The 14,634-nt window shown below is 39.9% G+C and overlaps 1 protein-coding gene across 1 annotated transcript in view; it reads right to left on the reverse strand.

Moving 5' to 3' along the window:
* ERMP1 (endoplasmic reticulum metallopeptidase 1) overlaps nt 1-14,352 on the reverse strand; it is a 49,538-nt gene extending 35,186 nt beyond the window's left edge. The window contains exons 1-4 of the mRNA XM_007450212.1: nt 13,960-14,352; nt 12,310-12,611; nt 8,312-8,439; nt 7,553-7,658 (exon numbers count right to left, since the gene is read on the reverse strand). Coding sequence (XP_007450274.1) covers nt 7,553-7,658; nt 8,312-8,439; nt 12,310-12,611; nt 13,960-14,312 — 889 coding nt within the window. The 5' untranslated portion in view covers nt 14,313-14,352. The remainder of the gene's footprint in view (nt 1-7,552; nt 7,659-8,311; nt 8,440-12,309; nt 12,612-13,959) is intronic.
* Between the last annotated feature and the right edge of the window lie 282 nt (nt 14,353-14,634).

A 14,634-nucleotide genomic window follows, 5' to 3' on the forward strand; every position in this document is an offset into this window, starting at 1 on the left:
AGGGATGGAAAACATAGAAATGCTTATAATACATATGGGATACAGTGAAAAGGTCTAACATGAGTAACTGGAATCTCAGAGGAAGAGGAGAAAGAATGGAGTAGAAGCAATGTTTAAAGAGGTAAAGGCCAATAATTTCCCAAAACTTAAATACCAAGCTATGAATTCAAAAAGCCCTACAAACCCCAAATAGGATAAATATTTTTAAAAACCTACTCAACACCAAGAACTTTGCTTCTGAATACAATTATCCACTAAAAGAACCAGTTCTCCCTAGAGATATGCCCAATTCCAGATCTGAGCCTAGGAAAATACTGATAAGTGGGATCATCTTGTGCCAGAAAGTAAGAAGGTGCTCAAACAAACATGTCAGAGACATGTCAAAGGGACAGGCACCAGCTGAAGGGGCTGCCACTGGCATAAACTGGAACAATTCATGCATCAAAATGATTATAACAGAATATAAAATCCATAAAATAAAACATACATGAAACACTGAAATAAATGCACACAAGGTAGAAGAGAAAGCCTTCCTTCTAGCGAATTCCAACTATTAACTATAGACGGAATGACGGACCCAGAAAACAGCACCTGGCTAACATTATAGTAAAAATGCTTTGGGGCAAGAATCATCAATGATTGCTAAAACTAGGATCAAAGTTTCATAAGAAACAGGATATTTACACAGCCTCAAACTATTTATTACAAAGGTGTAACTTTACAAAGTACAAAAACCTGGCAAATACCATCAAGTGATAGAAGGTTAACACCGTCAGTAATCAGACAGACATTACATGCTTCTGATGTGATGCACTGAGAAGAACACAAATGTAAAAGGAAAAAGAAAAATGATTTTGGGGAAACAGATCATCAAACCATATCATGTTAAAATATTAAAATATTATTACTATTACAATTAGATATTAATAAAGTTATATGATTAAAATATTAAAACCACACTGAAAAACAGGTAAAGCTAAACTATAAAGGAAAGAAAGTAATGATCATAAACATTACGATAATGGCTAACCTTAGATGAGAGGCAGGGAGTTGTATTTGAGAAGGGGCGGGTGGAAAACTTCTGGGAGGGTGTAGCAAGAGTCTATCCTCTTTCACACATGGGAGTTAGAAGGGTATTCACTTTATAATAATTAAGTTCACACTGATATTTTTTATGTGTGTGTTACATAATTACTGTGATATATAAAAATACATCTGACATTTGATCCTGGATTGGAACTCAGACTAAAAAACAAAACAAAGGATGTTATCAGAACAACAGAAATCTGAATATGTACTGTTTATTCACTAACAGTTTGTTTTTTGTTTGTTTTGTTTTTGCGGTAAGCGGGCCTCTCACTGTTGTGGCCTATCGTTGCGGAGCACAGGCTCCGGACGCACAGGCTCAGCGGCCATGGCTCACGGGCCCAGCCGCTCAGCAGCATGTGGGATCTTCCTGGACCGGGGCACGAACCCGTGTCCCCTGCATTGGCAGGCGGACTCTAAACCACTGTGCCACCTGGGAAGCCCTAACAGTTTTACATTAATGTCACACTTTTTGATGTGATAAATGTACTGTCATTGAAGGAACATATCCTTGCTCTTTATCTACTGAGCTGATTACACTGAGATTATCAATTGAGATGGTTTTTCTCCCTTACTATGATAATGTGGTGAACTACATGGAGTGACTCAAATATTAAGCCATCTTCATTTACCATTAGTAAAACTGCAGGATGTAAAATCATTCCACAAAATCATTTGCATTTCTATACACTAATAATGAACTATCAGAAAGAGAAATTAAGAAAATAATCCCATTTCCAATTGCATCAAAAAGCATAAAATACCAAGGAATAAATTTAACTAAGGAGGTGAAAGAAATGTACACTGAAAACTTTAAGACACTGATGAAAGAAACTGAAGATAACACAAATAAATGGAAGAAACTGTGTGCTCACAGACTGGAAAAATTAATATTGTTAAAATGTCCGTGCCACACAAAGCATCTACAGATTCAACGCAATCCCTACCAAAATTCCAATGGCATTTTTCACAGAAATAGAACAATCCTAAAATTTGTATGAAACCACAAAAGACCCCAAATAGTCAAAGCGACTTTAAAACAAGACGAACAAAGCTAGAGACATCACACTTCCTGACTGCAAACTATATTACAAAGTGCTAGTAATGAAAACAGTATAATACTGGCACAAAAACAGAAACATAGATCAATGGAACAGAACAGAGTTCAGAAGTAAACTCACATATATATGGTCAATTAATTTACAACAAAAGAGCCAAGAATACACAATTGGTGAGGGACAGTCTTTTCAAATAAATGATATTGGGAAAACTGAACCACCACAAGCAAAATAATGGAAAGGGACCACTATCTTACACCATACACAAAAATTAAGTCAAAATGGGTTGAAGATTTGAACATATAAGACTGAAATCAGGGACTTCCCTGGCGGTCCAGTAGTTAAGACTCCGAGCTTCCAATGCAGGGGTGGCGGGTTCGATCCCTGGTTGGGGAACTAAGATCCCGCAAGCCGTGTGGCCAGAATAAATAATAAACTTTAAAAGACTGAAATCATATAATTCCAAGGAGAAACCATAGGCAGTAAGCTCCTTGACATTGGTCCTGGTGATGATTTTTTGGGTTTGACACCAAAAGCAAAGGCAACAAAAGCAAAAAACAAACAAATGGGACTACTTCAAACTAAAAAGCCTCTGTGCAGCAAAGGAAACCATCAACAAAATAAAAAAGGCAGTGTACTGAATGAGAGAAAATATTTTCAAATCACATTTCTGATAAGGGGTTAGTATCTAAAATATAAAGAATTCATGCAAATCAAGAGCAAAAAACCCCCAAACAATCTGATTGAAACATGGACAGACGACCTGAATAGACATTTTTTCCAAAGACGACAAACAGATGGCCAAGAGGTCCCTGAAAGGTGCTCAGTATCACTAATCATCAGGGATATGCAAATCAAAACCACAGTGAGATATCATCTCATACCTGTCAGAATGGCTATTACCAAAAAGACAAGAAGTAAGTGTTGGTGAGGACATGGAAAAAAGGAAACCCTTGTGAATTTGGTGGGAAAGTAAATTGGTGCAGCCACTATGAAAAACAGTATGGCTGTTCCTCAAAAAATTTAAAAATAGACCTACTGTATGATTCCACTTGTAGGTATTTATCCAAAAAAACAAAATCTAACTCAGAAAGATATCTGTACCCCCATGTTCACTGCAGCATTATTTACAATAGCCAAGACATGGAAGCAACAGTGTCATCAATGGATGAACGGATAAAGAAAATGGGTGTATGTGTGTATACACATACGCACACAATGGAATATTATTCAGCCTGTCCTAAGTGAAATAAGCCAGACAGAGAAAGAAAAATACCATACAATCTCACTTATATGCGGAATCTTGACCAAAAAAAAAAAAAGAGGACTTCATAGATACAGGGAACAGATTGGTGGTTGCCAGAGACAGGGGGGTTGGGAGATGGGTGAAATGGGTGAAGGTGGTCAAAAGGTACAAACTTCCAGTTATAAAATAAATAAGTCATGAGGATGTAGTGTATGTACAGCATGGTGATTAAGTTAAAAATACTGTCTTGTATACTTGAAAGTTGCTAAGAGAACAGGTCTTAAAAGTTCTCAGCATAAGAAAAAAAATTTGCAACTTTATAGTGATGAGTGTTAACTAGACTTACTGATGATCATTTTGCAATATATACAAATATTGAGTCACTATGTTGTACACCTGAAACTTAAAAAATCTTGTTTTCCTGAAATAAGCTCAACTTGGTTGGAAAGCATTATCTTTTTTGTATGTACATATACATATATGTACACATATACACATAAATACACATACATTGCTGGATTCAGGACCAGTGTTACTATTTTATTTAGGATTTTTGCATCCAAGTATGGCATATATCTACCAAAAGTTATCTACCAAAGCTGAAATTACACACACCTTATGACTCAGTAGTTCCACTCAGAAACGTGCATACACCAACATGTGTGCTAAAGACACTCATAAGAATGTTCCTAAAACCACTCATAAGAGCCAAAGCCTAGAAGCAACCTAACATCACCAGTAGAATGGATATCCTTGTCAATGGAATATTATTCAGCAATGAAAAAGAATGAACTAAACACAACATAGAGGAATCTTACAGACATAACACTGAGTGGAAAAAAGCCATACACAAAAGAAAACATGGCCTATGAGTCAATTTACAGAAAGTTCAAACACAAGCAAGATTAAATCTATCAAGGCATAAGTTAGAATGGGGTAATCTTGGGGAAGGAAGACTGAGAAGGGACACAGAGAAGGCTTCAGGCTTCTGGAGTACCCACAATACTCTCAATCTTGAGCTGGGTTCTAGTTACATGACTTATTCAGTCTGTAAAAATTCATTAAGCTGAGCACTCTCAGAGCTGTGTACTTTTCTTAGTTTATTTATAATAAAAGATGAAATAAAGACAACTAAGGAATCATCAAGTTTAAGTTCACTTTATGCATTGTATCATAAAAAATATTTGAGGGCTTCCCTGGTGGCGCAGTGGTTGAGAGTCCGCCTGCAGATGCAGGAAACACGGGTTCATGTCCCAGTCCGGGAAGATCCCACGTGCCGCGGAGCAACTAAGCCCGTGCACCATAGCTACTGAGACGGCGCTCTAGAGCCTGTGAGCCACAACTACTGAGCCCATGTGCCACAACTACTGAAACCCGCGTGCCTAGAGCCCGTGCTCCGCAACAAGAGAAGCCACCACAATGAGAAGCCTGTGCACCACAATGAAAAGTAGCCCCCAGTCAGTCGCGGCACCTAGAGAAAGCCCGCGCGCAGCAACGAAGACCCAATGCAGCCAAAAATAAATAAATAAAATAATTTTTTTTTAAATTAGGTAGTAATGATTATTCTAGTCACTAAAAACTCCCCAAACGAATGTCTCTCTGAAGTGACAATGGAGCACTAGAGAGGACAAACTGTTTTAACGGAAACGTTCCCAGGGCAGGACAAGCGCTACTGTGCAGGATAAAAGCGCCTGTTGCAGAAGCTGAGGACAGGGTGGTCTGGCAGAGCTCCCCAGGACTCCAGACCCAGGAAGCCTCATCCTCTTCAGACATGGAAGCAACACTAACTAGCTTTCTGAAAGCAATCCCCACAAGAAAGCTAGTCTTTTGTAGGAAGGGCATCTGGAAGTGAGAGAAATACTGGGAAAGGTATTAGACTGTCAGAAAGTGCCCAGAAAGCTTTCAGGTACACAGTTTAGCCAAAACCTAGAGGGAAAACAGCATACAAAGACTCAAAGAAAGGGGGGAAACATTCTTTACAAATATTTGTAGGATGCCCCTCTAGAAAAAACTTAATTTTGAAATACGAGGATTTTATTTTAAAATGAGTAAAACATTTAAATTGTATGTATATTGCTAACTAGTAACAAGTCTGTTTTTATTATTAAAGTCATCAAATGAAATGCAAAAAATTTAAACAATACACAAAACTATAAAGAGTATCAGTAAAGCTGTAATGGCAATTCTGGTTGTAAGTTTATGAAGCAGTGGAGAGTTCAAATTGGCTTTTCACATTTTGCCCCATCCTCCACTCTAGTCACACCCACCACAGCTCTGACAGCAATGCCCATCATCCAGTAGTGACTGTTATTAACAGTCTGTTTATGTCCTTCCAAATAATGCAATTATATCCAAAATGTAAACTGTAGAATTTTTATGTCTAACTGTCCGCATTTAGTAAAAAGACCACAGACTGTAAATTAGACCTAGCATAAATGAGTACTCAATAAATGTAAATAAATAAATGAAATGACTTGGGTCTAGCCCTTGCTAACCCTAGGTAACTTTTTTTTTAAACACAATTTTTAAAGGTAACTTTCCATTTAAAGTTATTACAAAATATTGGCTATATTCCCCACGTTGCACAACACATCCTTGAGCCTGCCTTACACCCAGGAGTTTGTACCTCCTACTCCTCTACCCCTATAGTGCCCCTCCCCTCCTCCCTGGTAACCACTAGTTTGTGCTCTATATGTGAGTCTGCCTCTTTTTTGTTATGTTTACTAGTCTGTTGTATTTTTTAGATTCCACATATAAGTGATATCATACAGTATTAGTCTTTCTCTGACTGATTTCACTTAGCATAATGCCCTCCAAGCCCATTCACATCGCTGCAAATGGCAAAATTTCATTCTTTTTCATGGCTGAGTAGTGTTCCATTGTGTACATGCACACACTATCCATTCACCTGTTGATGGACACTTAGGTTGCTTCCAAATCTTGGCAATTGTAAATAATGCTGCTAGGGACATTGCAGTGCATGTAACTATTCAAATTAATGTCTCTGTTTTGCTTTGTTTTTTGAATGTATACCCAGGGGTTAGGTAAATGTGTTTTAACCTCTCTGGATTATATGTACAAAAGATATATTAATATATACACACAGAATATGTATGTATGCATTAATAAATACGCACAGAAAAATTCAGGAAAGGCACACACTAAATCTTCAGACTGGTTCTTCTCTGGGTCCTAGAAGTACAGGGGCAGGGTCCAGTGATAACAAATTAAAAAGGATGGATGTGAAGGTACTTAAATTATAGTACACTTCCAGGAGGGAAAATATACAAAGATACCCTCCTGCCCATGTGCAGCCCTAGTATTTTCACCAGAGAAAAGAAAGACACAGTGTCCTCTTTGCTTACAGAATGTTCTCTTGCTGCTTTTTGATCTGGTGGTTGTTATATCAAGTGTTCCTCTTATCCTGACGGATATCCAAGAATTAGAGGAAAATGGATAATAGTGTTGCATCCACTGACCCCTACAGATATTAGGTACCAGCTTCTTCTCATTATTCAGATGAAGAGTAAACAGAAAGGTTTGAGGTGAAAAGAAGGGAGAACCTTGCTTCTGACCTCATAACCTTGAGATGCTCATAGGTTTGGCTGAAGTTAAAATATACATTCATTTTGAGTGGTAAAAGTCTAAAGTAAGTTGGATGGAGAATATTAAAATGTGGTACTGTTTAGGTTATGAAGACATACGTAGCACTTAGCATATCTCTATAACTTAAACAATATCATGTCTGTGAAGGGTGCTAAAAAATAAAAAACAAGTTCCCATATCACCTTCCTCACTTCCCCTAGCCCACCTAATACCTCAAAATACTCCTCATTATTAACCTTCTAGCAAATGCTACATCTCTGGCTAAAATACATTACCCAAATTTCTAATAGAGCAGGAAAATGGCATGAAACGACCAACATCAGATTTTAGTATGCCATAACTAAACAAATCTGAGCTTTGAACTCTGATTCATATTACTGGATTTTTATGACGTTAAAATTAGTATTATTTTGTTAAAAACTTCAAAAAGACAAGCTAAAACTGTCTCATGATTTTAAAAGAATGTTCATTTCATTGGATTATTTACATTCAAAAAACTTCCACTTTTATAAAAACGAAAATAGCATTAAAATATACAACGTACAGCCTCACACACCTGTTTGGAATACAAGTTCTTTCCCTCCTACACCCGCGGCCTCCAGGTTAATAAATGCACGAATCAAGCTGGCCCACGGGTGCTGGGTAATAAAACCATGACTGGCCTGAATGAGAAGGAAAGAAAACAGATATCAGTTAAACAATCTTATACTATTAAAGTCTTTAGTTTGCTTTTTTTAAGGACGTCTATGTTGATGAGGGGAAGAATAAAAAAACAACCAATCATTTTTTTCAAAGGCAGGATCTAAAGACATCTATCTGTGTGTCTCTCTCTGCCTAATGGCCGTGTGCAGTCTGCTCAGCAGAAAGTCACTCTTCACAGAAGGCAGCCTGATTTCCATGAGTGGAGCCAAACAGCATCTTTAGTAAGTGTGAGCCTGCGCAAAAGAAAGTGCAAAACAATAGAAGGGAAGGCGCTATCCCTGTGGTTGGGCATTCATGCCGTGTGCCTGACTCAAAACATCTCTGAAACTCTAGAAAACCTGAGGCGAATAATTATGCCATCACAGAGCCCTTTTACGAATAAAACACTGACAAGACGATCTGTTCTAAGTTGAGTTTTCAAATATTAAACATGTATACATAAGTGGCTGTAGATTTTTTTAAAGTACTGCCCAGTACAGTATCTCTGTCGCATGTCATTTTATGATACTACTCGAATGAATAATCAAAATGCATAAATGTTAGCTATTGTTATTATTATTATTCTCATTACCATTATTACTCAAGCCTAGTCTTTAAAACAGTAAAATCTCACTTGCAAGACATTTTCCTCAGCACCATTAAAGAGAAATATGACAGCATGATGTAAGGCTTCTGAAGATGTTGACAAGACACGAAGGACTTCCAGCATCACTGAACAGCTAACTGCATCATCACTGGCACCTTTAAATCAGAAAAACAGATATGCTTCTCAGATTTTAAAACCTTTACAATATGAACCATTATGGCAAGAAACAGAGTTTTCTCATCAAGGAAGCATCACAATAGCTGCAAGTAGCATAGCTCTGTCATCATCTGGTGATAACTACACCCACCAGCAGTAAACTCCAGGAGAACGGGAATCTTTGGTTTGCTTGCTGATTTACTCTCAGTATCTGGAACTGTGCCTGGCCCCGCAATAGTTGCTCAATTAATACCTGTTGAATAATCAACCAGAAGGGACCTAAGGCAATATTGAAAACTGGCATTCTCATTGCCCAAAGCAATTTTTAAAATTCTTTATCCTTATTCCACGTCCTCTGTAGTATCCTCACTTCTGGTGTTCACAGTTTCCTATGTCATCTCCAACTGCCACCCACTCCCTTCCTGCTAGTTTTCCTGCTAAAATCATAAGAGGGGTCAGTGTGGATAGTGTAGCATTTTTTAAAGTTTCTCCAGGGGGATCATGTGATGAAAAAGTACAAAGAAGACACCCAATCTAATAAGATACGGGAAAGGAGACTAATGACCTGAGTAGTAATCTTTGGTCCCAGCACTGATAAAGCAGAGAACCTCATCAAATCACTTAACCTCTTAATTCAGAAACTTTATATATTAATTAAAGGTGATTATAAAGATGACTTTAGGGCCAAGACTTTTTTTTAAAGTACCATAAGAGGTCATTAAGGAACTGACTGGATATTTGATGATATTAAGGAATTATTGTTAAGTTTTTCAGTGAGGTAATTCATGGTGTTATAAGCATGTCAAAAAAAAAAAAAGAGTCCTTATCTTTCAACAATACAGCCCAAAATACTTACAGAGGAACTGATATAGCTGAGATCTGCTTTAAAATAGTCAAGGTCGGGGTGGGGTGTAGGGCAGTAGAGAAGAAGCAAGATTGAACTGTTGAAGCTGGGTGACTGGTACACTCAGGTTCATTAAACAATTCTCTTTCTGTATATATTTGAAATTTTCCATAATAAAAAGTTCAAAGAATAATCAAAGTAAACAGGCACAGTAACAACCCAGGCAACAGCATTTCTGGGTTTACAAGTGGGAGGCAGGGTGCTACAGAGAATAATGTGGGTTTTAGAGTAAGAAAAGACTTGGATGTAAATTCTAGCTCTGCCCCTTTACTATTTCCTGGTCTAGAGAGCAGATTAATGACATCTATATTTCACAGTTGTGTTGTGAGGATTACAAGGTAATGCACAATACCTAGCATGTGGTAGGCATTCAGTGTTAGCTTTTCCTTTTCCTCTTTGCAAACTTAAGGAAGCCTCTGCAGCCAGCTAAAATGCTTGTTTTGGTGCTTGTTTTGGTGCTGTTTTGGTGCTGTTAAATTCCAGAAAAAACTACTTATTAGCTATACCTGTCTCAGTAGGGATTACTGGATTGTATTTTAATCGAAGTGAAACAAAGTAATAATTACCTAAGTACTATCAGGCAGGAAGTATAATGTAGCTATCAGTAAAAAGTGCCACCTTCCAAAAACCAAAGGAAACAAATGATTTTTAACTTTGAGACTGTGACTTACTTTAAAATAAAAAGCAGTAAAATTTTTCTTTATTCAAAGGAAGAGAAATGGAAATTTAAAGATATATATCTCTATAGAGTTGATTAAAAGTTAAACTGTCCTTTTATCTTCCTTTATTTTAATGGTTCTGGTGTCTGAGAATAAACCTAGAGAAGGGTCAGATATCTTTAAGAAAGTGAAGGAAAGTTAGAGGACAGTATCTTTAAGGGCTGGATGCTTAACCAACATCCCTTTCCATTTAGAATTAACCCTGAAACTGAAGCCAGCCCCAGAGTAACAACCTGGAACCATGCAGCAAACCCAAGAAGATATTTAAGGCCATTTTCTGTGGGTAACATTACTCCTAATTGGTATCAGTTCCTAAGTTCCAGATACCTTGCTGAGACGTACCCTTAAAAAATAACCATGTTTCAGTTTGTTCATCCACTAAAATAATTTAGGTGACAGTCTATTTTATGAACGTTTTTAAAACTATTTTTAACAATTTATTAATGACAGAAATTTCCCTGAGATTGTTGGCATAGGTACCCTTACAAAATTTTAGTTAAACATGGGTTCCAGGGACTTCCCTGGCGGCGCAGTGGTTGAGAGTCCGCCTGCCGATGCAGGAGACACGGGTTCGTGCCCCAGTCCGGGAAGATCCCAGATGCCGCGGAGCGGCTGGGCCCGTGAGCCACGGCCACTGAGCCTGCACGTCCGGAGCCTGTGCTCTGCAACAGGAGAGGTCACAACAGTGAGAGGCCCACGTACCGCAAAAAAAAAAAAAAAAAAAAAAAAGAACCCAAAAAAAAAAAAAAAAAAAAAAAAAAAAAAAAAATGGGTTCCTCCAGTAACCAAAATGCCATCCTTTCATTACTGGACTCCATATATGTGATTTCTAACATTTGGTACTGTTTGTTTCTGATACTTGTATACATGTCTTTCTTATATAATGCTCTTAAATAACCATGATGTTAATTTGTCCCTTCCTAGATTTTAAGCATCAAAATAGTGGGCACAGGGTGATGCTTATTTTATTACCGCTTTGAAATGGACATACAAGACCACTAATTTCCCCAGCACACACAAAGGTATTTCTGACTTCATAAAACAGATGAGTGTATACTAATTTTTGAAAAAGAATGTTACATTCTAAATGCAATTGGCAAGATTCCTAATTAAAGATATCCTAGTATGAATAATTTTATCAAGCACATAAATTTTAATTTATAGTTTGTATAACTCTAGATGTTCATATTGGGGCTGGTTTAAGTTTAAGCAATCCGCAAGTACTTAATATTAAATAACTACTAATTGCAAAAAAAGGATTTTTCATGCCAGTTGCTATTCTACTATTTTACTCGTATTTAATCCCTATTTAATCCTCTAAGCAATGCCATTAGGAAAGTACTGTTATATCGCCATTTTTCAGATTAGAAACTGAGGACAGAAGTTAAGTAGTTTGCCAAAGGGAACATTAACTACATCCTAATACTCTCCTTCCTTTCAAATATAGCTAAAAGAACTGACTAGCCAGGAAACCCAGGTCCTGGCCCTGTCTCAGATCAGTGGTGATCAGCTAAGTGTATTCCTGTGTCAAATGAGGGGCCTGAACCAGATGCCATCTCATTGCAAATTGCTATTATTTTCTATTCTTCCCTATTTACAATTTCTAGCTACTGGAAACCTTTTTCTGAGGAATCTTACTCTAAAAATTGAAGTTCAATTTAGGAGATACTGAATTCAACAAATATTTACTGGTCAGGCACTGTCCTAAACATCAAGTACTCTATTCTGCTGAAGTATTTTCAGGGCATGATTTATGGATTAATGAGGTACTCTACCAGTATGGCATCCCCAATGGACCAACATTCTCACATTATAGGTCAACAGAAACTGCTAGGAGAGTGAGCCTCCAAACCATGGGTCCCTTGAAGGCCAGTACTGTTCCTTTATCCCACAACCTAGCACAACACCTAGCTGAGTAAACACTTGAAGTGGCAGGACCTAACTCCATGACTGAAGAACACACACTGGTAACACTGATAAGGCTATTTCAGTCTGCCAGAAATACTCGATGCCCTGTCGCTGGGCGCCTGGCACTAATGTTTAAAAATTACGTAAACAAAGTACTTGAGAGAATACTGAAAGGTAGACCTTAAACTAAATGATAATTATTCTAATTATCCTATCTTCCATCGCAATGAAAAGAAGATTTGTCTAAGAAAATAGTGCCCACAGTTGCTCAAGCAGCTTGGAGTTAATAAGCTTTCCTGTTGTGAGGATTTCAAAATGACTAAAAAACAGGCACAAACCTGGTGAGTTTGCCACTGAGTCAAAATGACAGTTGGCCAGGACAGCATGCTGGGCTCCATCTCTGGGTTCCAGCTTTACCACAACGTTGGTGATGTTGTCATAGTAGCTTGTAAACCCTCCCAAAAAGTCAATGCTAAAGGAGCCTGTGGGCCGTTGTACATCTACTGAAATCCTGTGAAGGCTGTTGCTCTGAACTTCAATCAGTTTAATCTGTTCCAAAAGGTAATGCACTGTCAGAATTTCATTTTCTGGACTTCCTGTAGTCCTGGGGCCAATGGATGTTATGTGTTCAAGGTAATCCCTGGAAGCAACCAGAAGAATCATGATGACAGGGCGTCCTAGGCTTAAAACTAACACTTCGCACAGAGCAACTTTTCCTCCACACTTCCCCTTGCCAAAGAACAAGTTCTCTGACTTCTCACATAAAAGAGGCTGCCTTTAGTATTTCAGGTAACATGTGAAAATCAGTTGCAAAGTTCCATCATTTTACTTTGCCTTCCATGAGTTCAGCCCTTCAGTTTTCTACACTCACTCCACTCCCAACTTCTCCCAACCCCCATATCGAATCAATACAAAGACAAGGGATTTTATTCAAAATGTATAACTGCTGATGGCTAGACAGGACAGAATACAATTTCATTGTGTCACACTCTGGAGGGTTACTGACGCTGGGTTACTGATTCTAAGTAGCAGAAACCAAGAGCAAAGACAATTAAGTCAAGAGGTTAAATAAGCAAAGAAAAACTTTTGAAGAATGGACTCAGCCCTCCCATTGTGCACACAAGGCCAAGTAACTTCAATTCAGGCCCAAACCAACTCTACCCCTAAAACAAACGAAAAAATTTTTTGTCTTTTCACTGCATTCCAAGTGAGGAAAACACGGGGTGGGGAGGCGTGTTTCAGAAAGCCTTTAAGAAAATAAGCTTCCAGCACTTTGTACTTAAAAGAAAAAGTTTTCTAAAACACCATGGCTGTTGAAAAGTCTGCTAGCTTATGATTTTATGAGCTTTGACACACTTAGGTCACAATACCTTTGACTTAATTCACGTTTCCTAGTATACTTAAAGTTCTCTTGTTTTTTTTTTTTTAAAGAAAAAGCCAAACCTTACACAGCAAGGACCCAAGGACAAACTCCAGGAAATTGAGAAGTTCTGAAATAGTAAAATTTTGAATGTGCCGTCTTCCAGGGAGAGCCTCCATAGCTCTCAGGTTTGAGACCTGTGACCCTCAAAGATTTAGACCACTGCATTAGCCCCTTCGGACCCTTCCCAGAAAACCGAACTGGGTCCACAAACCTCACAGCCTTCCATCTCACTTGCAAAGTAGGAGAGCTAGTAAAAAGCCTAAGTTGCTCCGAAAGATGGGCGATTACTAATAACCAAACCATCTGCAGGTGAGGCAAAAAAGGGATGGAAAAGCCGGCGCAATAGCCCTGGCCACCCGCACCTGTACCACGAGCTTAAAAGTGGGCCGCGCGACCCCCGCGTCCGGCAAATTGGGGCTCCAGAAGGGGGACGCGCCAGGCCACCCCACCCCACATGCAGCCGGGCGGGGACGGCGAGCCCGGGAGGCCCCGCGGGGTCAGGTGCACACAGGTGAGGGATCCCGCACCGAAAAGTGACGCCCGGGCCCGGCGGAGGCGGCGGTACCTGGCTTGGCGTGCGTCGAACTCTCCGCGGTGGCCAACAGCGGCCCCACGCACCACGAGCTGCTGCAGCGAGAGGTGCACGAGCGCCCGCAGCGCGAGCAGGTAAAGCGCCAGCCCCAGAGCGGCGCGCGCCTCAGACAGTCCGGTCCCCGCGCCCCGGCTCGCGCCGCCGCTCCCCTGCCCGCTCCGCTTCCGCGTCCTCGCGCCGCCGCCGCACGCGTCCGCCGGGGGCTCCTGCGCCAGGGCCTCCCTCTCCCGTTGCGGCGCGGCCGCCGGGCCGTCCCGGCGCTCCCCTCCGATGCGGTGCCGCCTCACAGCTCCCGACTCCGAGCCCCACTCCATAGCCACAAGCATCAGTCACCAGTCCAACCGCCCCGGCCCGCGATAGCCCCGGGAGCCGCCGCGGCGGCCGCAGCGCCTCCTAGTGAGCGGACGGAAACTGCAGAGGGCCAAACTTCTTCTGATTGGCCGGTCCCGCCGCGCTGCGACCCAGGTTCTTCGAGCAGATTGCAGTCGGATTCCGCGGCAGGGCCAACACCCGGCTGGGCGTGATGGATGTACCTTCTTATTCAGGGCTTCCCTGCCTGGTGTGGGGACAGAGATTAATAAATGGAAAGATAACCATAAACCTAGAAACGTGAGAAAAGAGAGATTGCTTTTAAAAGAATGCATGAGG

The sequence above is a fragment of the Lipotes vexillifer genome, unplaced genomic scaffold (assembly GCF_000442215.2).
Source record: "Lipotes vexillifer unplaced genomic scaffold, Lipotes_vexillifer_v1.1 scaffold1074, whole genome shotgun sequence".
NCBI classification, from domain to species: domain Eukaryota; kingdom Metazoa; phylum Chordata; class Mammalia; order Artiodactyla; family Lipotidae; genus Lipotes; species Lipotes vexillifer.